This window comes from Lonchura striata, chromosome 1A (genome assembly GCF_050655825.1).
Source record: "Lonchura striata isolate lonStrDom1 chromosome 1A, ASM5065582v1, whole genome shotgun sequence".
NCBI classification, from domain to species: Eukaryota; Metazoa; Chordata; class Aves; order Passeriformes; family Estrildidae; genus Lonchura; species Lonchura striata.
In genome coordinates this window covers 52,896,776-52,923,184 of record NC_140741.1, presented here as the reverse complement: position 1 = coordinate 52,923,184, position 26,409 = coordinate 52,896,776, and the positions used below count along the sequence as shown (strand labels likewise).

The 26,409-nt window shown below is 37.6% G+C and overlaps 2 protein-coding genes across 7 annotated transcripts in view; one reads left to right on the top strand and one right to left on the bottom strand.

Moving 5' to 3' along the window:
* The window catches only part of METTL25 (methyltransferase like 25), a 65,603-nt gene extending 46,148 nt beyond the window's left edge, over positions 1-19,455 (bottom strand). For all 6 annotated transcript variants that reach the window (XR_014951745.1, XM_085568218.1, XM_085568220.1 and 3 more), the window contains exons 1-5: positions 19,203-19,455; positions 15,394-15,558; positions 10,916-11,016; positions 4,917-5,549; positions 2,514-2,658 (exon numbers count right to left, since the gene is read on the bottom strand). Coding sequence is in view for 5 of the 6 variants with exons in the window: in XM_085568218.1 (XP_085424344.1) it covers positions 2,514-2,658; positions 4,917-5,549; positions 10,916-11,016; positions 15,394-15,558; positions 19,203-19,455 (1,297 nt within the window). In the remaining variant the exon portion in view is untranslated. The remainder of the gene's footprint in view (positions 1-2,513; positions 2,659-4,916; positions 5,550-10,915; positions 11,017-15,393; positions 15,559-19,202) is intronic.
* Positions 19,456-19,487: 32 nt separating this feature from the next.
* Positions 19,488-25,421, top strand: CCDC59 (coiled-coil domain containing 59). Its single transcript, XM_021528072.3, has 4 exons — positions 19,488-19,644; positions 20,848-21,070; positions 22,448-22,547; positions 25,194-25,421. Exons 1-4 carry the CDS (start codon positions 19,524-19,526, stop codon positions 25,353-25,355), a joined length of 606 nt encoding a protein of 201 aa, XP_021383747.3. The 5' UTR covers positions 19,488-19,523; the 3' UTR covers positions 25,356-25,421.
* The last annotated feature ends 988 nt before the right edge of the window (positions 25,422-26,409 follow it).

Genomic DNA, 26,409 nt, shown 5'->3' with positions numbered 1-26,409 from the left:
CATGAAGAATAAGAAGGTTGACAATAGCTGGTAGGAATTCAGCAGACACTGACAAACTACTGCCTTCTGTAAGGCAGTGACTGGCTCTGTGAACTAGGGGACAGCAGAGTCATAGTTAATCTTGATTTTATGAAGTCTTTCAGAAAGGTTTCCTTAGTATCTTTATAGACAAATTGGAAAGATACGACTCAGACAGGTACATTCTAAAATAGGTAGAAAATTGACAGTAATCCGAAACTTGACAGCGAAGCCTGCAGATTAAGGGATGTGATTATTCTCTCATTTTTGCACTTGTGAGAGTATCTGCAGTGCTTCTTCGGGCTCTTCAGCCCACCATAATGACTGAAATGAATTTATTGGTGGCGGGAGAGCTGCAGAGAAGGTAAAAAAGGGATCTAACTGCTGTTTTCCTAAAGGAAAGACAACAAAAAGGATTAAGCTGTACTATTCTTGGCAGTGCAGTGCAAAATAAAAAGACAATAAACAATGCACAATAGCAATGCACAAACCCTGAATGGACATGAAGGAAAGAAATCCATGGTGAGAGTAAACATTGAAATGGGCTACTAAATCACTGTCCTTGGAGATACTCAAAACATGAATGGACAAGACCCTGACTGAAATGATCTAAGTTGGCCCTGCTTTGTGCCATGATCTGGTCTAGATGACCTTCAGAAGTTACTTACTACTTAAATGCTACGATTTGGTCCATTCTGGAAGCAGTATTAAAATCCACTTGTTTCCGACAGCTGCAAGCGGAGTTCGCTTACCGCTTGAATTGTTGGACTGATACCATCTGATAAGCAACAGAGTTCCCTAGCATCCTCCAGAATGCTTTGCCAGTTTGAAGTGCATGCACAGGAAATGCAGACACAAGATACAGTCTGAATTCTTTCCCATTTTCCATTTGAAGAAATCTTAACTCGGATATTGTCAGTTCTTGTTCTCTTAGCCCTTCACTCCACATTTAAGAACAAGCCATATGGTAGATGACTTAGTAGGGGAATGGAACAGCATTATACATTTTAGAATATGCACTCTCATAGTAATAGTAAAAAAAAATTATTATTTAGAGCATTACTAGGACAATATATATATATTCTTTCCCAAAAAAAAGTATACTGTAATTTCCTTTTGTTATGTCCAAATGTTCTCCTCTGAGAATAATTTTGTCCTTCAAGCAGAATAAAATCAATCCAACACACAATTTGACTTCATTTCCATACTGCTATGAAACTGTAGTATCTCTTCTAACCATGCACAGATATCTGTTTGTTTGAACTCTGAAAAGGTTATCATGCCCGATCCTTTGGGGGTGTCTGAGTTTAGGCACTGGTCTGCAAAAAGTAATCCTATACAGCTAGCACAGGAAGCCATGTCCTCTTTGCAGACTTAATGAGAAGTACCTGGAAAGTTTTTAATTTCTTAAAACTCTGATGCAAAAGTAATTGTATATTTTTTCTCAAAATGCATTTCTGTAGCACAGAAATTTCAATTGTATTTTCCTTTGCTTTTGGAGTGAGCTGAAGAATTTTGAAATTACTATGACTAATACACTGAAAAAAACCATCTTAAAACAGTTGCAGAGTTAATTAAAAACAACATGAAAAGATTATTAAAGTAAGAAGAGCTAGCATGTGTCATGGTTAGTGTGGAGCTGTGCTGTGACTACTTAAGCAGCTAACTCTTAAAGAGCAATACCAGGGTCCCACATGCATTCGTGTCTGTGAAGTTCCCTGAAATAACTAAAGTAAACCTTACCAAGCCACCCCTTTCTCAGACTTACTAATATGATAATCAGGTTGTAGCATGTCAGGATGATCAGGTCAGCATGTCATTAGACACCTCAGCTATGTACCACTTGTCTCAGGAAAGCCAGTTCCTCAAATTTTTTTCATATACACAATTTCAAGTAAAAATACCAACTTTCTCTCAAAACCAAAATTCCCTCCCTCCCATTTGTAGGGAAATTTGCCTATATTCTGAATCCTCAAATAATTTTCATGTTATCTTCCCAAGAAAAACTCATATATGTACTGTTTCATGATGGGCAAAGACTGGCACAGCACCCAGATGACTGTTTTTTTGAGTATTACCTTACATTACAAAATCTTAATTCTGCTCATTGTTGTATATGCATAATTTAACATAATTGGATGTTGCATGCAGACAGCTGAGTACAAAATCTGGTACAAAATATTTCAAAAGGATGGAAACATAGTGGACTAAAAGAGTCTATACATTTCAAAGTGAGTTAGTGAAATAAAACCAGCTGTAGTTATAACCACATAAAAAACACTATGCACTTACGTCCCTAATCTCGGTAGAAATATTAGGAACGTGAGCATAACAGAAAAGCAACAATTCATCTGGGAGTGAATGATCCTCATAAAGTAAATAAAAAAAGTATTAAATAAGCCACTGGAAAGGAACAAACATAAGGAGGTTATTAATAAAAAAATATAATACTCTTAACATGCAAACTGGCAGCCACAAGTTAAGCTCAGAATTACCTTCTTGGTTTTCAAACTGTTCTGACAACAGATGGTAGCAGCAGCCCACACTGCAAACGGCTTTGATTTCAGGCTTGGCAGTAAAAATTCGTAGTGTATTTGCAGCAAGATCTCCACATGTATGTAGACCCACCATCATACAGTCCTAAGAAGAAGAAGAAAAAAAAAAAAAAAAAAAGGCAACAATAAATCATCTCCTCATCAACTGAAAGAGTACATATAAAAAACAAACTCCAAAACCCAAATGTGGTGCAGATAGTGAGCTGTAAGGTAGAAATACCCAACTCCATGAGGACTCCTGCTGTTCTGTTCTAGAATTTTTCAATGCTAATCAAAGCTCTTCAGTGATAAGAAAATATGGTGAAATCTGGCCATGATGCAGAAGTTCAAGACTATGAGTAACACAGCTGCATGGAATATTTACATGTTTACTGAGCACAGACCATCTTCCCTGGTCTTTCCTATGTTTCCAGTTCTTGTTATTAGTACCACTGCTATTATTAGTAAAGATTCTTTGCTTTAAATCTGGCTGGACCTATCTAAGGTTTAAAAATCAAACCAACTTCCTAAATAAGGTGAAGAGCAGCTTTGTTATTTCCCAAACAGCAGTACTGACAGTTTTGCAGTATGCCTGCTACTATTCAACAACAAATGGGCATTCTCCTTCACAGCACAAAGTAAGAACTTCAGCTTCAGATGCTCTGCTCTTCTGTCTATTCTATTTCCTATTTTCCTTTTTTCTGCAACTTTGCTTTTTCCTCCATTTCTCCATGAAAATTCTCTCTCTTCTCACCATTCATAACAAGATATTTCCCTTCTGACATTATTAGTTGGCATCCACATGGCAAACATGGTGTTGCTTTGAATTCCAGACATATTTATTACTCATAGTATCAAAAAGTCATTAGGGTTGAAAAGGACCTTAGAGATCACCTAGTTCCACCCCCCCTCCCCCACTAGACCAGGTTCCTCAAAGCCTCATCCAACATGGCCTTCAGCACTTCTAGTGGCATCCACAACTTCTTTAGGCAATTTTTTTCCAGTGTAATTTCCAATTATTTCCACCCTTACAGTGGAAAAATTCCAATTTTTTCCACCCTTACAGCAAAGAATTTCCCTTTAATATCTACCTAATCTAAATCTACCCTCCTTCATCTTAAGGCCATTCCCCCTTGTTTTATCATTACATGCCCTCTTAAAAATTCTCTCTCCAGCCTTCCTGTAAGGTCCCATTTAGGTACTGGGAGGTGCTATAAAGCCTCTTCAGAGCCTTCACTTTTCCAGGTTAACAAGAAATTAGGCCAGGGTCACTCAATTGAGATACCTTTCTATAATCGTGATTTTATCTGACACTCTCATCCATTTGTATTACATAATGCATTCATGTCTGAAACAGTAAAACTTCTGCTTTCCTCTTTCATGTTCCTTGACAGTATTTTTTTATATCAAGAAAGGCAGTGATATAGGATTTCTTCCACCTTTAACATTTTACAAATTACACACTAAGAGGATACAAAATCCAGCTGTGCAAATGTATAGGCATATGCTTCGTCAACAAACCCTGCTGCTCAGGGTGTCTTTTGCAGACAGACATGAGCTTGCTCCACATGTTCTCAGATACTCAGCTGCATTTATAGCTCAAGTTATAGAGCCGTCAGCACAATCCTATGCTCTTGAAACAGAGATTATTACACCCTGGAATAAAATATTTCGGTTACTACTGAACACAGAGAAGTTTTTATCATTCCATAAAAGACTGAATCAACGTATGTTAGTTCAGGCATAAAAACTAAACATACAACCTCAGAGTTTCTAGACTTCTGCCACTGACAGCTGAACTTGGGCTTGTTTGTGTAGACACAAACTTTGCCAGCTAGTAAATTACTAAATGAACTTAAAGTAATTCTGTAAAGTAAAAATAAAATAATTCTTTACAAAATCTTCATCTTGAGTACTATACACAATAAATTCTCCTGCCTTTCCAGTATGATGTTAAGTATAAAAATACATAACTTGAAAAAGTAAGAACTTTTAGGAAAATTGAAACCCCAATGCTTAATATATACATCTACCTGTTAAATAATAAGTTCATAATAGATTTTATCTATAATGACAGTCGTAAAATAACTGAATATGTTGTTAACATTGACAGCTGATTATTATCTACCTCATAAATTCTAAAGACTGATTAAAAAAAACCCCAACACATATATCAAAATAGAAATATAATCTTTGTCTGGTAGACATACTTCTGCTACCTGGCTAAAAACCATTATTGGGTCAGAATATTAATTTACACCAGAGATAGTACTCTATGCACACTCAGCAAACATGTACATATTAAAATGGCAATATAAAGACAACAGACAATCTAAATACAGTAAATATTTAGAGTAAAATAACCTGGAGATCTGTAATGATGTCACTGAGCTCTGTTTCTGCAGTGATACAAGAGGTCAGTGGAAAGTACAGGTTCGATTCACTTGACTTTCTTGCTTTAGTCTTGAGAGATGTCATTTTTCTTTGTACTTTTTCCTCTTCACCGAGCTCCCCACAGTTACAATGAGATGAAGAAAAATCTTCTACAGCATCAACAGGAAGAACATTTAGAATAGCAAGAACCTCTTCAGAAAGTTTGTTCTCATGAGATTGTGTTTCAGTCACTAAATCAGCTTCAGTTTCTGTGTTGGTTTTTAGTGTAGCCATTTCTGTGAAACCACAAGAAGGAACTAAATCTTGGATAATCACTTGGTCCTGATTTTGAAGACTGTTGGCATTATGTAAGAGCTCTTCATTGATTGTTTTACAATTAATTTCATTTTCCACTGGCCTGTCATTTGCCATTTCCAAACTCTGGCTTTTGAGGCTTTCTTTTCCTCGACTCTGATATGCTCTCCAGTGTTTCTTCAATTTTCTGTTTCTTTCATGAGCACCATTTGTGTTGGAGCTTGAGGAGTCAATGCCATAAACCTTTAAGTTATATTGCATGGACAAAAAGGAACTCAGGTAGCCCTTCCCAGAACCTATATCAATCACCTAGATAATGGAGAAAAAATAAAGGAAAAGAAAATTGCTATATTAATGAGCAACAAGGCACACTTCAAGTGCAAAATTATTCCCTAAAAATTTAAGCATGGATTGAATAGTTACCTTATTAGTATCATGCTCCTCAGTGCACTTAGTTCTTTTGCTTTGTTGGTACACCTTCTGACTTTAAAACACTGAATTAAGTCTTAACTGATGTGCTCCAGAGAATAGACACTGCAATGTTCTTGCAATTCACATGCCCTGCTTCTTGTAATACTTTCAGTACATTTTTTTACACAGACCTTTCTTCTGCCAAAAAAACCCCACAACATAAACCATCAGCAATTCCACCTGCCCTTGCTAAACTGGGTCAGAGTTAGCAAATAAACAGTTTACAGCATTCAGCTTTAGGCACCTAATTCCCACCCTGAGGAGCCTACAAGCAGTGGGTGTACAGCAAAAAGCATCTTTAGTTTCAGTGCTTAATTTAATCCCTCCAGATCTGACCTAAAGATGGGTGATATTGATACTCTTTTATGTCAGAATGCTTGTTTGTTCTGCTTTCTAATTCTGTGAAAACAATCCATACAGCTTTGTTTAACATGAGGATGCTTTTCTAATAAACAAAGGGGCTCATAAAGCCACATGTAATTTCCATTGCCCATTATGGAGGCAGGAGTAATAGGTACCAGTTTAATTTGTTTCATAGCTGATACCATGTGTTAGTTCAGTGACTGATGTAACTGAGGAAGGAAATACCCTTACAAAGTGTTAGCAGAAACAAGAGTAACCTGAGACCTTTCAGTACATAATCACAGCTTTATATAATGTATATTTTAATATGTAATAAATACATCACACAAATATTTTATAAGAATTGGAAGAGTGACACTTCTCTAAGGAAAGAAAATTATAATGTTCACTTCTGTCCAGTCATCTACCAAAAATAATATTGACTAGGTATAATGACTTCTTTGTAGAAGTTCCTGGAAGTGTTTGATTCAAGAACATCTATGTTTTGTTGGTCTGTCATATGGTCATAAGAAAGCTTATACTGATACTGCTACTTAAATTTCAGCATACACTACATTGATGCATCTTAAACTCAACTGCATAGTTTTTTATATTCAATACAACAATATTCTTACTCAATGAGAAAGAAAGATTTATTCATTATTTATTTATTCACTTAAGCATACTTTTTGAAATGTCATTTATTTGTCACATTTATCACCAATATTCTGCTCTACTGAGCCCTAGTGAGGCCACACCTAGAGTTCTGTGCCTGGTGCTGGGCACCTCAGCACAGGAGAGACATGGAGCTCCTGGAGCACATCAAGCAGTGGGCAACAAAGATTATGAGGGGACTGGAGCACGTCTCTTATGAAGAAAGGCTGAGGGAGCTGGGCCTGTTCAGCTTTGAAAGGAGATAACTGAAAGTGTAAGTGAAGGGAGGGTGTTAAGACAATGTTTTCAGGCTCTTCTCGGTGGTGCCAAGCAAGAGGACAAGAGGCAACAGGTAGAAACAGATGCACAGGAAATTCCACCTGAATATGAGGAAGAACTTCTTTACTGTGCAGGTGACTGAGCACTGGAACAGATTGTCCAGAAAGGTTGTGGAGTCTCCCTTAATGGAGATATTAAGAAATAATCTGGACAACATCCTGTGCCTGTGCTCTAGGATGACCCTGCTTGAGCAGTGAGGTTGGACCAGGTGACCCACTGTCGTTCCTTGCAACATGATCCACTCCGTGTTTCTGTCATTTGAAATGAAATAGAAGTGTTGAAGGAATCATTTCACCCTCTCCTTTATTTTTAACAGATATCACTGATGTAGGATATGCACACCTCCACTTCAAGTTCTGAATTTTTTCAGTAAAAAGCAGCTTTTGGACCCAAGAGAGGGGTAGTGACTAATTCCTAAGTGTGACCCCTAGTGGCTGTAGAGACCAGCTGCAGCTTGCAGAAAGTTTCTCAAGTAAATTGAAAATAGTAATGCATTTAAATCAGCACTGGGATTTAAACAAAAGGAAAAGCTGACTAAAAATAGCAAGCAATGGTCGTGCACTAAACAAAATAAACTGAATTAAATTATTCCCTACTTTACCTTCCATTGATTACATAGGGAAAGGTAATATGCAATCCATAGTATATCTGTCAAGCATGAACCTTTAAAATGAAATTTCCATGATATAATAAACTCCAAAGGTCTTGTACACAGTGAGTTGGGTCCTATGTTGAAACACAGTTTCTGGCACAATCAAGCATTCCAACATTTTCCAGCACCAAATCACAAATTTAATGGATGCTGAATGCAGAATTATATCATCCTTACATTATACACTCCCAAGTCTTGCTGCACATACTGCAATTTCCAAGGAAAACTTTGACCAATATATTAAATAAAACAAATGTGTGCTTAAGCAAAGAGGAGTCAGCACTGGCTTCTTTTCAGAGTTTAATCAAGTACTTCTTTAAAAAAAAAAGTTCCACTTATATGATAGGAACAGTGCTTAAAAGGGTCAGCAAACAAAAAAAGCCATTTCATTATATTGCTTTAATGTTTAAATTAAAATCATAAACCTAGAAGTGTTTATAGTGGTAATAAAATTTTTGCTTTTATTTGTATTTTACTATTTACCATTGTACATTATAAGATACTAACAGAGAGCAATATCCTCTGCCACCCATTATACAACATGGGTATGGAGGTGAAATGGAGGGCATTTTTCAAACTGTCAGTTTGATAATATCTGAAAGAAACACCCTCAGGACATGTGCTCTTGTAAAACATGTGCTGTGTTTTCATGGCTCTAGATTTTTAATTAAATGCCACATATATTTGTTTTGCAAGAAGGATGGAAAAAATCAATAAGGAAAAACTCCTAAAAATTTAGAATTTCTACTTTTTTTTTTAAGCTGAAAGAAAACAAAACCAAAAGGGGTTGCATTTTAAAGACTGACAAGGAGGCTTTTATTTTTTTTGCAAAGTAACAGAAAACCTCTTTTCATATATTAGGTATTTGTAACTTTGCACAAATAAATACTGTTATAGTGTATGAGTAAAATGGAAAAAGGTTATTATAGAGCAGTCAGCATTTCATATTTAGTGATACACTGCAATAATATTTTTCATTTAATGTTCTATTTTTTAAAAAAAGTTGACAGAAAATAATCCCACATATAGAGATACTCCAAGCTACCTGATAAAAGTATTAATCCCCGGATGAAATTGCAGCATATTAACAGATACTTAGTAAGGATTGGTTTGTGATTTTATTAGTAACCAGTTACATTGAAACTTCAGTTAAGTTATTAAGATTGTTTACTTTTTAAATTTTCTAAACAGTGCTTTTGCTTTCCTTTCATTCCTGAATCTCAGGGGAACTATTTAAATCTCAGTGAAAATCCTAATTGAAATGCCACTTTCCAGCAAATGCAGAAACCAGTTGCTACTGCACTGTAAGCATACTATACCCTCCTACATATTTTTTAGTATATGAAAGTCTTCAAGACTTAAACAACTAATATTTGCCTAAAACAAAAGGTAAACAAGGCAAAAAAAACATGCTTATGACAGAATACAAGACATTCACAAATGTGCTGCTGGTGTATTTCTATTCTCTACAGAGCACACCCTTTGGGGCTGTGGAGGGCACCCACGCTTGTCACTGTGGCTGGCTCTTAAAGGGCTGCTGGAGAGCCTGCCTTCCATCGCTGTAAGTGATCACAGATGCTCACAAACTGTGTCTCACCCAGTAATGTTTGGCCTTAATTAAAGCTCTCTATTTACTTGACAATCCCCATTGTAAGAACACTGCCTAAAACTTTGTCTTCATCAGCTGCTCCTCACAAAACAGATGGTCAGGACTAGAGAATTTTGATCTCTGTTTCCAAGGATGCCACAAAGGCCTGACCCAAATCTAGCAAGAGTACAGCATCATTTACTTACCTAAATTAAACTCAGTCTGAGCCAAATAACCTCCTCAGCAAAGTTCAGCTTCAGCAATACAGAGCTGAATCCAAGTTTTGGGGCTTTCCCTGTGGTGGGAGCAACAGCAACTTGGGATGCTACCACTACATTAATTTTAAACTATACTCAAACATATTTACTTACAAAAAAGAGTAGTCAGAGAAAATACCCTCACCATAAAATCTGGGCAGCTACCTTATTAACCTTTGGTTTTAAACAAATACAGCTTGTTCTCCCCAAATCTTTGTGGGAATGAATATTAGCCTGGAGGATGTAAGTCTCCATTTACAGTTACAGCCCCTTGCATGGAAAGCAAGCACAGCTCAGATGTAGAAAGGAATCAAATGTCAGTTGAGAGCCCCGAGCCACCTCCAGTTTAAAGCAAGGATGAAGCTACGTTGGCCAGTTATCTGCATTAGAGAGATTAACATGAATAAACAAACTCAGCTCACCTGAAACTTTGGCCTTACCACAAGATGGGCCTAAGGTATGGAATCTAACATAAGGTTTAACACTGAAAAAGCTTACAAAAAAGCTTATGTATGTAAACTGAGGAAATGGTATTTGTGCATTTTGTCTAAAAAGATGTGAAACATACTACTCAAGAATGTGAAGTATTGTTGGGGGGCTTGTGTTTAGTCAACAGATTCTATTAAAAAAAGTTTTAAGTTACAATCAAATTTGAGAAAGGAATCTTGCAATTCTTCACCACCCAAAGATAAACCTAGCATCTGATGTATGAAACAGCGAATTCATGCAGTAATTGCTTGGGATAATGGTGTTGGGTGTCCAGGCCTCATACATGTTCTACCAAATGTATTTAATGTACACTCTTACCTAAATCTCTGCTTAATTTGGTCTCTCTTCAAACTAAAACATCCTAACTAGATTTCTAATTTACAGCTCTCAATCCATATTAAATAAAGGTGAACAGTATTAAACAATAGGCAATAATTTAAATCTTGCGTCAGAATAAGAGGCGCTTTCAAAATTTGTCAAGATATTCTGCCTTGGTCTCTTGTGTGACAGCCTTGTGTGCATGACACAAGGCAGCTCTCCTACTGACACATGTGCAAAACTGTCAGCAATATAATACTGACAAACAATGCAGGACTGGTCCAAAAAGCAGAACAGTTTTTAGCTGCTCAGCACATAGAAGACGATCATAACTTTTTAAAATTACTCATGAGTGATTATGAGTCACTGAAAGGCAGTTCCTTTGGAACAATAAATTTGTAAACAAAATTGTCCTTCAGTTTGGCCCCAACAGCTCTTTAGGTCCGATTATGTACAGGAAAAATAAGAACAGCAGTGACAGAATATCAAAGTGATGTATTTGCACACAACAAGGAGAATAACTCGGAAGGTATCTGGTAAAACAAAGTAAGAAATGCTTTCTTACCTGCTTTATCCCACAATAATTTGCTATGCCGTCTACCAGCTCTGACATCACCTGCACTTCATGTGATTTCTTATTATTCATAAACTCATCTGGTTTGATACCTGCATCAGATTAGGAAAATAAATACACATTTACACAATCTGTAACAATAAGGATTTGTGATCGATCAGGAAGAAAACCCCTAATATATACTTCACTGTTTATGTTTTTTCAGGATAGTAATTTTTAATTAAAAACTCAATAATTATTACAAGAGTAAACTTCCCAACTATGGATAAATTAGCAACATTCAAAGCCCTGTAAAATTCAGGTTTTTAAAGATGTAGCATATTAAATACTTGACCAGATATTAGACAATGGTTACAACTATAAAACTGTACTATTTCTTCCTTTTCATTGAAAAATATTTATTTCTGTCTCATTTATCATGTTTACCTTTCCATAAATGAAATATAAGGGCAGGGACAATAAATAATCACATTGTATAGCTTGTTAATGCTGCAGATTTGCTGACAATATCAAGAGGGAGGTATCTGTACTAAAAGTTATGAGTGATCCTGGAAAAATTCAGATCAAGATGAACTTTTCTTTATTTACCCTATGGATTGGTTATAGAACTGTTACACCTTTATGGCAGAAAATCACTCATTTCAGCGTTGCTGAAGAATGTGTTAATGAGATGGAGTCAACCTCCATCATGGGATAACTGCTTGTGGAAGACACCAAGCACTCACTTGCTAACCTCTGTGCCACCCAGCCAAAGCAGAAGCTCAGAAGGCACTCCCCTGGGAAAAACCCACAGGGCTTCTCTTACAGGTCCAGTGCTGCAGTACACTTGGATCTAGTTAAATTGATAGTAAGTCTGTATAATGGTAGAAGAAACAGAAAATGAAATTACTGATGAGCATGCCTCTAGAAAACAGGACTTTTCTACATGACTAGGCATATTAATATCATTTCCCATTTTCTGATTTATGCACAGTATGCATTCATCTATCCAGAAACTGATCATTAGGTAAAAACCATGTTCATTTCTTGATCAGATCATGCTGGGAGCAGAGCCAAGTGTGTTACTTCTTTAAAAGAGAGTGGGGAATTGAACTGAACTCATAAGAAACCCAGTGTTTTCTCTATTTTTCCCAAACCCCAACGGATTTGTCTATTTCTTAAACATCTGGGGTTTTTATAATAAATGGTTATGACAATACTTAAAATCTAATATAGACTCTATGAACTGACAAAAGGAAAAATAGATTAAAAGACTTAAACAATACAAATAGCAGAAACAAGTGTTTGTCATCTCATTGAAGAATCTCCTTAACTTTAAAATTGTCTGTACAGCATCCTGAAAAGCTCTTGATTTGTAAGCATATCAGGTTAAAGAAAAACAGACAGGAAAAAAAATTAAGAAGAAAAAAGGTCTCTCTTTTTGTTTATGTTTGAACATTTTTGTGTCTGGGAAGGCTCATCAGAAAAAGAAGCAGAATTGGAACGAGAAGCAACAGACATTTAACTTCTTGACAGAAATAAAAGTTGTTTTTTATCCAAAGCAGCACTGTCACTTTAGACAATGACCACATACTGCACCTTTACTCTTTTCTCTATTATGAACTCAAAAGACTGAATGGGGTAATGCTAGGTGAAGTACTATGTCAGAGAGTACTTAATCCAAATTAAGTATTTCAAGCATGGTAGAAATCCAGAACAATTACCTAACTTACAAAAGCTGAGGTTCCAGAGAGAAAAGGCATTAATTTGTTTATATCTATATATATAGTTTATTTACCGCCGTAGCTATGAAAGCTTCTTAAGCACTTTTTGACTTCTTTCCCTGCTTTCTGCAGGATAGCACACTATTTATATTTCAGTATTTCAGCTAAGAGAAAACTATACTTTTTGGAGAAAATTACAGTTTTTGAAATAAATTTTATTTTTCCTGCTTTTTATGCAAAATTTGATAGGTTTTTACATTATTCTGAAAAACAAGCAGACATTACAAACTAATGCAAATAAATGCATCTGGGGACTATCCTGGACAACTGAAAGTTGAATAAAAAAAAAATACTAGCTTGACTCAAACTGTGTAAATTCTTTCTGCTATCACAAAATTACTTTCTTGAAACAAATAATTATACATGTACATTTCCTTATTATCTGTACAACTGATGCAGGCAGAACAAGTACTAATTTCAAGAAACATCAGAAATTTAGAGAACCATCTCCCTTTGTGATGAAAAAAAGATGGTGTGTTTCAAATACTTTACAGAAGTATCTTGGATATGATGGAGTAACAGAAAGCTTCATGTTACCAGTTTTAGTTGGTAATGAAATGCTGCTCATTTCCACTGGGAATCCCTAGCATGAGTACCTGTATTCTATTTGATGAACTGCTTTAACTCTGTAGTGCTATCTACAGCTACATCTTTAGCTGTGAAGCTGAGCAAATTAAAGAGAGGCTGTTTTTATACATGGCTAACACAGATTTTTTAAGACCTGCTATGGCGGGGTGCAGGGATTTTATACCCCAGAGACATGTGGAAATTCAGATACATCAGATAAAGAAGTATAAATCCATAGTCCATACCACACAACATCATCTGTACCGAAGTTTACTACAGTGATTTAACTCCATGATCCAGAGTGAGGAACTGGACAAACCATATACTCAAAAAAACCCTTCTGAGGAGAGTGATATTCCAGTACATGGAATTTAAAGATGGATTCATTAGTTTAAAATGTTCATGCTTCCCAGTTATTCCCAGGAAGGATAGCAGTGTATCTACATTAAGATTGCAAAGAAGCTAGAGAACTATGTACGTTCACAGTATGCAAACTGTGGGAATAGGCTCAAAAGTCTGTTTGTCTTAGAAGAAAACATATTAAAAACATCTGAAACATAAATGGAATTATCCTGATGCATATTTTTCAGAATATAAACAACGCCATCATAAAGTTGCTAGTTTTCTCAGACTTGTGTTTCTTTCCACTGGCATGCTTTAGCATGTCAGGGAACAAACATATCTTCTGAAATATAGAAATTAGTTCAAAATATTTAAAATAGCTCCAAGATCACAACTTTCATTAGGCAACTTGCACACTATGAATCCCTAAGTTGGTATTTTGCCTCTGACAAATGATTACCAGGAACTTAAATTAAGTTAATTTAACTGTTATTTACTGCAAATTCAGTACAAAGGTTCTGAATTATAATTCTGTTGTACACATTTGGAACATATTATATTCTTCTGAAGAAGTACAACTCAGAAGTACTGCAAAAATACAAACGCAGGCCCCAGTTACCCAACCAAGCATCACTCCTGCCACACAGAAAACAAAGTATTCAGCGATTGCCTTATTTCTGATGCTCCATCCTGCATGACAAGAAGATGAAAGAATCCTCAAAGTTTTGATTAAGAAAGTTAATCCAAGTATGAACTCAAATACAAGAAGGTAGAAGTAGAGAATTACAGAAAATTAAGAGGAACATGGGGAATGAGATACAGTAAAAATAGCTAAAAAGCTAGTGGGAAAGAAAAGCAGCATACAGTTGTCAAGGAAGAAAAAAAGGTTTTCCGATGTACTAAGGGCATAAGGAAAGAAGCCAGAAAGTAAGATGACTGCACTACAAATCATAAGGAGTATCTCAGCATTATAGTACTGCTAAAAAAACCTAAGAAGCCAACCATGAAAAATGGCAAAATTGGAAAGAGATCACTGTAGAAAATGGGAGAGATGCACAACATTTGTATACTGGTGCTATCACTTAGGATAAGAAATGTCAGGAGTTTTAATGCATCCCAGAGATAAAAGCCACTAGGAGGCAAGGCAGGGAGCTGCTCAGTCTGTCTCTTAGAAACTAATGAGACATTTCAAAATATAGCGAACGATGAATAGCACATTTGCAGTGAAAATGACAGCAGTCCAAGTAAGGATAAATATAATCTGATTTAAAAATTCTAATCGGGGTAAGAGTCCAACTTGATGCCAATGTAAAAGTGTTTAATTCAATTTCTTTAACTACAGAAAATGAAATTACTCTTGTTTTATCACATATAATTGGTATTAGTCCAAAACCACAGAATTAATAATTTTTGTTTTCTAAGACATCATATATTTGCTATATTTTAGGGTAGTAATTCTAAGAAAAACATGAGTAGCAAGAATGATTCCTGCCACTTGGGGACAACACAAAGAAAGAGAATTAGAAGGTATCTCACATAGTGATGTGCCAGCTTCTCTGTCCCATCCCCTTTAAAACTGAATCCCATGATGGGTCTATAGATACCAAATCCTCAAATTTTAGCAAGTTTTTTGTATACCATTTCCTAAACAAAGACAATAAAGAAACTATCCAAGAACAAATGAAAATGGAATTGAGGATCATGTAGGAAAAACCCTCAAACAACAAACTACCCTCCAAAACCAAAACTCACCCCTATAGTGAATAAGTAAACATTAAAATACAAATGTAAATATACCTATTGCTCCTTCATTGTCTCCTTTCAGTGCTTCAAGCACATCTTCTAATGGGGTACACACTCCAAGGTTGGACAAAGAATAATACTTAGCAGCCAGGGCAAACAAATGTACATTGATAAGCTTCTCAGTGTTTTCACAAAATGCACTGGAAAAGATGTCATCATCTGCACATAAACGAAAAGGAAAAGATTTATGTGAGTAGTGCTTAACAGCTCTCTAATACTTCTGACAGAGAACTACAGGCAATAAATACTTAGTATCACACACAGCTGGCCATTATCTTGCTTCCCTAAGTGTGGAAACTCATTATTTTTCTTCAGCTGTATTCCCTCTGCAGAACTGAGGTCAAATTTTGCTTAGTTGGAACCAGTGTAAATGTGACAAAATCTGTTGTTTTAGCAGACCTACTTCAGTATAACTACTGTGTATCTTATTAGATTAATGAGAAAATACTTCATTTTGGTATTGCTTAGTACTGAGTTTCAAAAATGTACATTTATTAGTGAAACATATCAGTATGAATAATTTATTAATTCTGAGATTGTTCTGAATTGTCTAATTCCTGTCTATTTTACATAAAACCATTTGTGAATTCTGCATAATTTTGCTAATAATTTTATATCTTTGTAATTCTTTCAATATATAAAAGGCACCCAGTCCAGCAATCAAATTGTTACAAAAATTTGGAAAGTCTCCTGGTTTGTCTTTTGTGTCATAGGTAGATTTTGAGGAAGTACATACCTAGCACGGTAGCTTTCCTGAATCTGGCATGACAATGTATACAGCTGTTTAGATTGACCTCGGCTTTAATGCTCTTAATTTCCTTGCATGACCACAATTACAGGTCATGCATATATTACAATCCACTGAAAACAGTCCCAAACCATGTTAATTTTCATTACATGACACTACAAAGGCACAAGCACCGCAAACAAATTTTGTGTCTAAGAAAGAATGAATATTCTCTAAGCTATGACCAGAATTAACATGGTTTTGTTGTCTGCACAGCACTTCTTACTCCTCTCTGCTACAACATCTAAAAAGAAAGCCACATTTCTCCATAAACAACTTCCTTGTCTGAAAAAAATTGTAGTTAGTGTAGTCTTCATGAAGGATAAGATAGTAATAAGATATTACAGATGAGAAATAAAGACCACAGCTTTTAGGGAGAAGGGGCAACTTTGCTTTCCAATGTATCTTTTGTAAGATTTATCAGAGAAAGGTAAGAAAATACATGTGCTTTCACTTTTTCATCAGCTGACATAAAAAATAATTACTGTTCTTACAAATCTGACTTAACTGAAATCCAATGCAGCAATGCTCATGTTCTATAACACTCCTTAACTTCGTTATCTGGTGGAGCAACATGATAGAACTAGTAGAATCTCACACAAGATCACCCTAGTAACACTCCTACCTAACTTAAATTGTTGTTCCAGCTTGCCAACTAAAAAAAAGGAACCAACTGCATTACAGCATCTGAAGTCTAACTTCAAACTACAGAATGGCAGTTGATGAACTTTTCATAATTTATGAATATTAAAAATGCTGGGTTTTTAGACACATTTCTATTCTGGATGCTCACAAGAGGAAATCTAGCTTGTCTTTAAACCAGTCAGTCTATACATTTGCAAACAAATCTTCAAAGGAAAGAAATACATGCCCCAAAGCTGGAATCACAGTACAAACAGTAATTTACAGTAAAATATGAAAATACACAGATTTTTCTGTGCCTGTGTCAAATTTACAGCAATGACATTATAAACAAAATGCAATGTGGCAAGTGTCAGCTTTTTGATGTATTCAAATCAGTTTCTGAATCTAAAAAGAGATCTTACATTTTTCTGCAGGGTACAAGTGAAAACAAGGGTTCCATCCTTCACATGGTCATTATAACAAAATTACTTTGAACAAGGAAGAGTAATTTCTGTTTATGTTGGGTTTCAAGAGCTCTAATGTTTGGTTTCTGATCCCTAACATTATAGAATTGCAGTAATGTACTCGAATAAGCTATGGCACTACATTTCTCTCTCTCTCCTAATTTTAATACAGGCTAGCAGTGCATTAATTTGCAAATATAAGTAGATGCTTGCAGGTATCTTCACTGAAAAACTCATATTCTACTATAAAGTATTTTCATCATATGACTGGATGGACAGATACCGTGCAAGTCAAATGAGTAAGGGATGAACCAAGAAATCAGCAAGAATATGCCCACTCCACTACAGTGCATTCTGTTAAATAGCATACTCTAAAGTCAGAAAAAAAGGGGCAATTGTTCTTTTTTTAAATTTTAATTAGCAGAAAAAATTCCTGCAGAAACCAAAGAAGAAATGTCGTATTTTAGCTGCAGCATGAAAACTTCATACTCTTCAAAAAAGATGTGCTTAATTTTAGACATAAATTGTTTTTTTGTTCCAGTAATTTCTGTATCAGATTCTGCAATATGCATTTTGAATGCAAATTATTAAATTATTATCCAATTTTGAAATCTACAAAACAATACTCTGCCTTCCTGATTTTCATGCTAATCTACAGGCCACCACTTTGGTGTTTGAATCATTCCATGGACTTTCCCATAGAAACAGGTTAGATCAGAGTAATTTTCCTTTACTGTTTTCTTTATGATGATTGCATCTGATAATTAGTTTTGTTCCAGCCTCTATTTAAATTCAGTGTTATGTCCTGTTCCTCTGAATCAGTTCTGAGTCTGACATTATCTGTCAAGAACATTAAGCCTAGCCTTTTCTCCCAACACTTTTGCTTGCTGACCAGACCACTGTCTTGTTTCCATCTGGCTCTTGAAGGTAATTCATCATCCAGTGTCTTTTCCATGCACCAATAAACTCTATGGGATTTTTCCCAAATAACTCAACCCTTTAAAAATGAGTCTTGCAGTTAAAATTTTGAAAGGTCTTCAGATCCAACAGAGAAATGCTGCTAGTGATGTAGAAATTCACAGTTCTTCAATCTATTTCTGAGTCCAAATCATTATCTTAGCTTGTCTTCTATGCCAAAAAGCACATGCTACTTTCTGTGGAGCCTTCTCTTACACTCCACACACTTTCCTGCCTCAAGTGCCATTTAACGTAGGATTTCAGAGCTAACACAATGTGACAGCTATCTACATTCCATATGCTTTGGCACGACACCGGCTTTTCTCAGCTAAGTGCTTTGTCAGAGATTTCACCTTGGATATGAAAATGATCTCTCTGCTTGGGCTCGGTCCCCCCAGATACCACCGCTTTCAGATGCTTTATCTTCATTTCTGTGCCCTGCCTGAAGGAGCATTACTGGTAGGTTTCCCTCCTAGTCGGACTGCAGCGCATACAGCAGCCTAGCTGCCTTCCTCTTCAGTTACGTGAAAATTACTGAAAATATGAAGTGTTTCTTAAATAGATCTCGTCAGAAACAAAGCAGCTGCTTTCCTGTGCCAGATCCACTGACTATTACAGACACACAGGAAAGAGGCGTTTAAGCCTTTTCCAGCTGTCCTCCGCATCTCCAGTTTCAGCACTCGGAGGACTTTTAACTGTTACATCCTTCCACTCGTGGAGGTTTGGGGTATGTTTTGTTTGATTTGGGATTTTTTCATCTTAATTGTGTTCTGTGCTCAGGCAGAGAGAAGGAATTTGACAGTTTGGAGTTTCGTTTCCAAACGAACAGGATGAAACTGACGACACGAGACCGGCGTCACGAGCGCCTCACCGCGAGCCCCGCAGCGGGATTCCCGGGCCGGCCGTGCTCGCTCCTTCCGAAGCGGGGCGGTGCGCCCGCGCCCCGCGCCCCGCGCCCCGGCCCCACTCACCGCACGGCGCCGCCGCGGCGCCCGAGTCCGCCGCCAGGGGGCGCGCCAGCGGCCCGGCCGCGCGCAGCGCCTCGAGCACGGCGTCGGGGCGCGGCGCCACGAGGCGCTGCCAGAGCCCGCGCGTGAAGAACTCCACGGTGTGCGCGCGGCACAGCGGCAGCGCGCGCCGCACGAACCGCGCCGCGCGCCGCAGCGCCCGCGCCGCCGCCGCCGGCGCGGGCTGGGCCGGGAGCGCGCGCGACGGCCGCGACATGGCCCCGCGCGCGGCCCGTCGGGCCCCGCCGCGCGGCTCGGTGACGTCAGCTCGGCGCCGGAAGCGCGATGGCGGCGGCGAGGCGCCAGGGGCCCGGGCCGGCGGCGGGCGCGGCGGCCCGCGGGCCCGGCCGAAAGCGGCGCTGGAGGCCCGTCCTGCTGCGCAGCGTTGTCGGCAGCGTCCAGGAGGGTGAGTCGGGGCCGCCGAAGGAAGCCCGACTCCTTGGCCCAGCTGCGAGCCGGCTCGACCCGAACGTCCAGCGGGGATTGGGCTGGCCGGGCCCGCAGCCCCGCCTCGCCCCCGGTGTTGGCGGCCCTGCACTCGGGATGAGGGTGCCGGACCGGCTGCGGCGGCCTGTGTGAGCTGGAGCTCCCGGGGCTCGGATGGCAGCCCCTGAGCCGTGTGGCGATGGTTTTCGGGTTTAGCGCTCGCTTTGGGTTTTCTGGATAGTAAAACGTACATTTAAAAAGGAAGCGTGTTTGAGAAAACGTTCGGGTTATTGGTAGGTAGCTGTGCAGATGTAAAAATGAGTAGGAAAGAGAGCGTAGGCTTCAGCAGCACTTTGCTGAAATGGCTGCTTTGGAGAAAAAAGGAAAAGTTGGAATTAATTTGACTTCCCTTTAGAAACTGTTTTGTTAGCGAATATTATGAAAGTCAGTGGATCCTTAGACTAATGCAATAAAAAATAAGCCATTAGGAAAAAAGTTTGTTTAATGTCAACTTTGGTAAGTTTTCTTTAATGGTCGAGACTGAAACAGCCAATGTCTGAATTTTCCTTTAAGCAGAAATAATTATATGATGTTTTTGTAGAAAAACACTTCTGGACATATGTAGAAGGAAAGTTGTAGCAATAAATGCTCTTTAAGTGAAAAGACATAGTGGATTATTAATACAGAGTGATAGGACGATTTAGTGACTTTTTGCTGTGTGTCACAGCTGCTGCACACTCCTGCTGTTGCCAGCATTATTACCAGTGTTCTCTTGAGATTGCCTTTAGGAGCTTATTTTCAAATCTGTTTTCATATTGCTTTACAAGCTGTCAAAAGTAGGAGTGGAGTGAAATGTTAATACATCTTCTCACTGGATTCAAAAAACACTGGCAAAGGTGCAGAGTGGTGAGTGGGCATTAAGTAGCAGTATTTGCAATGCTCTCTCGGGGGCTTAGGCAGTAATTTTCAGTAAATCTGTGCAAGCTCCAGTGTTGCAGTAGGGAACAACCTAATCATAGTGGTTCTTTCCTTGAACTTATGACTGATCCTTATTGAAATTGCCACATGTAGTGGCTTTTTTCAGTTTGGGAGAAAACAGATGGAGAGGGGCCTGACAACAGTTGGATGGTTTGGTACTATTTTAGTGCAGGTGTATTTAACTCCCTTTTACTTGTGCTTTCAGGACGAGGATTTGCATTTCGGAGGAAACAAAAGATTGAACGACAGTACAGGAAATTACTGAAAAAGAGAAGACAAGTGCATTCACAACACGATGATCAGTTTACAGATACCTATCCAGAGCACTTGAAACATCTTTACCTTGCAGAGGAAGAGAAGCTTAAGAAGAGGCGCAGGACTCCAAATGATTCAGTGTCATCAGAAGAAAAGCTTAATAATGCCGCAGAGTAAGTTTTCAAAGTGTATTTTTAAAAATATAATTCTTTCCCTTGCTAAAGAAATATTTTAGATCTTAACAGTTCACGTGGACTTTGGTGATTTGCTTTACTAAAAATTCTGTTATGTCTTAAATATTCTTTCTTGCTTGTTAGAAAAATAAACGGCAGTGTAAGGGTTTTGTACTTGAGACACTGAGACATCATTGCACAGTATGGCCACCAGATGGAGATGAGAATAAAGGAAAAAAATTTTCTTGTTTTTCCATGAGAGTGGTATTTCTAAATGATTGTTCTCTCTGCAGTTGCTTCCATGTGTTGGAGCTAGAAAGAGAGAATGCAGCTCTAAGCTAGTATGTTCAGGTTTTCTAGCTCTGAGGGGCTTGAATCGTGGGGAAAGTTCCTTTAGGCAGTCTTTAAGCTTCAGGAAACATCCATGTGAAGCTACAGCGGATGAGGTGTGTGTGTTACTAACAGTCATGTGCACTCTGGTCTTGGGTACGTTTGGCATTGAAGAAGTTTAGTTTATTATGTTTTCTTGCTGACTGCTCATGCATGGCCTCACATGGTGTTGGGTATCATGTAAGAGTGGTTCAAACAATCTAGTCAGTGTAGAAGGGTAAGTGTTCTGAAACTGGTGTTATAAATGAGAATTTATTCAGCCAGATTAAAAATAAAAATAATTTTATTAGCGGTCAAATTCTATCTAGCCAGCCACGGAAAAAGACGGTGCCGAGCCTGGGGTCAGCCCTGGGTGTGCAACAAGGAGTCAGCCTCAGGAGAGGTTTTCCCCTATGCCCACACCTCTATCCTGGCACAAGCGGTTTTTATAGGGAAAATTTCGCCTGAGGCCAAGATTTCAGCAATCAGTCTTTTCTTCTATTCAGAGTCCATAGGTTAATAAGATTTTCTTTTTTTGGTGATGAGGAGGAATAATTCAGTGTCCGGAGTAGGTGAATCCCTGATGAGATTTATGGGAAGGCTGTATTCACATGTATCTGTCTGAGGATTTCCATTATATCCATCTTGGGTCGTTTATGCAATGATCAGCACTGATGATCAACACCTGGAGTCCAGACATGGCCCATCTCCTGGCCGAGCCACATCCTTTTACTTGTAAATCGGTTTCCAATATACACCCAGTCTTGCCTGCAAGGGGCAGGGGGGGGAACTAATACAACGGGCATAATCTAACAAGTATCCAATATTACATATTTCATACAAGGAATGGCACGAATTATATTTGCTACACATAACACTGGTATTTGTAGTTAACTTCACTGACAAAAGCAGTGGAAGACTGCTGTGATTCTGCAGTGGCTGTAGGATCTATGGTTATGTCTGTTTGATGATATTCAGTGTCTCAAGGACATGTACTTTTTCCTCCAGGTCAGTTGGGACTCAAGAGAAGGTTAGAAATAAAACGTCCAATCAGAAGGCAAAAGAAGACTATGAGAAAATAAAGGCTGAGCACGCTAGAAAGAAAGAGGTAAATCTTACACAGAGTACTTTCTTGATTTTAAACAAGATCTAGATTAATAGCATTTCTACTGCTCAGTCTTCCATCTGAAGCCAGGGAAGACCATAGGAGATATTGAAACGCTTTCAGTTTTTTTCAGTTTGACAGTGGTATTCAGGCACACAGGCATTCAAAAGATGATTCTCTTTGTTCTTACTATTTTTATCTTGCAGTTGCCCATAGCAGGATTTTATTATGTCAGTTGGTACATGAAGAAAAGCTTAGAGCTTGATCTGCATACCCCAGTGGATTATATTAGACCTGTTAAATTTTGTAAAAGGGGAAGTAATAACAATACCATCATCTCGATGAAAAATTAAATACCCATCCTGTTTCTTAAGGCATTATCATAATGCAGTCTTCATTTTACCTTTTTATGTACTTTGACCAACAGTGAAACAAATTTAATAGCATCCACAATCAAAATTTTTAGTCATTCCCTTCATTTGAGTTTAATTTGAATTATTTTTACAGGACATATTGTAATATCATCACTGTAGATTAGCTCACTTGAACTATTCATTTGAGAGGTCCTTAATAAACTAGTTTTTTTTTTTTTTCTCCAGGACATTGTTTCTTGCACTGTAAAATCACACACAGTGTAACACTGTAGAAGTTGTGCAACTTCCTGGTGACATACTAAATTTCAGTAGCTACTATATAAGTGTCGAATATATAGCTGTATAAAAGATACTGTTTCTTCAGCTGTATTTAGTTTTAATGAGCTGATCTGTGATTCTGGGTGAGTTAGGTGGTTATTCTGCTGGTGGCTGCTTTTTTGCATATTAGCTAGAGATTGTGTCAAAAGAAATTAACGTTATGACCAGCTTATTTAGAGAAGATGGGAACAAGCAGAACCCTAGCAAGACTGCAGGGAGTTCTCTTTGAGCAGCACATAGGAATTGCCTGAGTACAGATGTTAGCATTTTTTGTTTTGTTAAAGATAATTAGGCAAAACAGGAGCTAAGTGCCCCAGTAACAGTAATCATTTAGGTGGAGTACTTGAGTGGAGCATGAGGAAAAAGTAAAGTATGTACTTCATTCTACATTGTCATGTATATTAGCAAACACTGGATTTACTATTATTTATTTTGGGAAGAGAAATAAGCGTAAAGACACAATTTTTGCCTCCTCAAAGGCCTTTTTTGGCCAAAAAAAAAGCGCTAGTATTTAGTAAAGATCAGAAAAAATATGAAGGTCGGTAGCAACTCTGTAAGATGAATGTTCTTGATTTGAAGTAAGCATTTGGCTGGTAGCTTGACTGGATGTTGTTTACAAGAAAATGCTGAACAGCAGAAAAATTATTAGATATGAAGTGAATTACAGATAAATTAGAGCTGATGCTGCTCTTTTTTTTTAAAACAGGAATAAATTTTATTAGTCATTATGGTAAAATAAGTCAAAGATTCTGTATAGAGAGAGGTGTATCTCTTTATCTGTGCATATTTTGTGCATATGTGTGTTTATTTGATTGTTTGGGGTTTTTTCCTGAGATTTTCAGATTTCTGTATAGAAATCTTTTATTGAGTTATGTCCTGTAAATTTTATATCGGAGATCAATTCTTACTAGTTTTTGTACATCACTGAAGCCATCTATGCTGTGGAAAACAAAAATATGATCCACAAATTATCATCTGTTCAGGCATTCTGCAGAAATGCTTGCCTATGAGATCAGCATGGCACTGCATTTCAAAGAATAAGCTTTATGAGAAGAAATTACCCAAGTGAACTGGAACAGTCTTTCAGTCTGATTTGTGATGTCTTGCATATTTTGGTAGGACACGATATAAGTGAAGTAAGCTAGTGTTCTGGGTTGTGGATGTTTGCCCAAATTACTGAGTAACATTACAACACTGGAGAAGGGGGTGTGAGATGTTGGATAAAATCTGAAAATGACAATGTGGTGATTATCTGTATAATGTTGATAGTCCATCCATGTATCGTTAACACTCCATTAGTACTTTGGTTGCATGTGTGCTTCATGGAAAGTTTTACATGTAGAATTTTGATTAGAGTTCGTAGTTTTGTTCCATCTCAAAAGTAAAGATAAGAGTCTGTGTTGCTTTAAAGAGAACAGGTCACTAGTAGTCTGGTCTGGATTAATTTCCCTTACATAATGTTGTCCTAGTATCACAAATATGCCCAACGCATGGTCTAGATAGGTCCCATATCCTATCAGCCTGTTCCATGCAGAAGTGTCTAATATCCAAACACATCTGGATTGGCAAGATACTCACATAGGAGCTGCTGAATCACCTTTTTCTTTCTTGCACTCAGGAGGAGAAAGTGGGGTTTTTCATTTAAGGAGAGTAGTGAAGGAGCACATTTCACAGAAAGGAAGTAGTATACATTGCACCAGCAAACCTTATTGTAGGATGTTCTGCTGAAGAAAGCTTGGTTCTTATCTTAAAGCTTGAGGCTGTATAATTTGTTCTGATTGCAGTATGTGCTAAAAGAACATCCTGATTCAGCTTTAGAGAAATGGTGTTTCTGTTGGCAGTACAATACCTAATTGCCAGTACCTATACAAAAATGAATTCTATTGCTTGTAAATAGCCTCACAGTCACAGAAGGTTTGTAATTGTTTCATAATCTTACATATTTATTTAATTTCAGGAAGCAGAAAAAAGAAAACAACAAAGAGAAGAAGCTCAACGTTTGTACAAGAAAAAGAAGATGGAAGCTTATAAAATACTGAGTAAGAAGACAAAGAAAGGACAGCCAAATCTAAATCTACAAGTAGAATTTCTTCTTCAGAAAATACAGCAAAATACATAACCCCTGCATATAGCTGCAGACATTTTATTAAATTACTTCTAATAAATAATGTCTTTTTGCTCTGTATTACTTTTGTTATTGCCTTTATTTATCTCATTAGTCCAGTAATGATATATTAATCCTGAAAATATGTATTTTATGCTGAGAGTGAAAGGGATCTGGTACCTTGAAAATAAATGGTCTGTATTTCTGAACTTAAATTCTATTAGGTGTGTGACATCTTGAATTCAAAATAATAGGCTGTAGCACCATTTGACCATGAATCTAATACTTCCTGCAATTGTGACTACTAAAATTGCACTCACTTGGGAGCATTAAAATGATGTATGTGATGCATTTGCTATCGCAGCAGCTGCAAGTTCGAGGAACATGTTTTGTGTACTCTTGGATAGGTTTGGCACATGAAGACAAAGTACATATAATATACTTGGATGGCTATTATTTCTCATTCTCCACAAGGAGTAAAATTTGCCAAAGGTCCAAAAGTGGTTTGGATGTAAAGATCTTGGAAAAATAATTGTTGGCCCATTCATAAAGCTGCTTTGTAACTTGTAACATTAATTGCTCTATCTTTTGTGTATAGCGTTGTCATAAAATTTGCTTTCTTCTATGTAGCTTTTAATTAGTAGCAATTTGGATCAATGTTTTCAAGTCTGGATTTATTTATTTTCCCCAAAAGAGAGGTAATCCCCACATTTGTGTCTTTTAGTATCTTGCCATCAACCCAGTCATTTGTCTTTTGAGAAACCATAGTTGAGGATCCCACTTTGTGAATGAAAGGAAAAAAGTTATCAACTAAACTGACAATGCTTAGTTGTCAACAGTCTTGCTCACTAGAAAATGTGTGTGCTGGTTTTGGCTGGGGTAGAGTTAATTGTCTTCACAGTGGCTGGTACAGGGCTGCGTTTTGGATTTTGTGCTGAGCATTGTGTTGATAGTGGAAGCTTCTGTTACTGCTGAGCAGGGCTCAAACAGAGCCAAGGCCTTCATGCTGCCACACTGGCATGGAGGCTGGGGGTGCCTGGGAGGCTGGGAGGAGAAACAGTCAGGACAG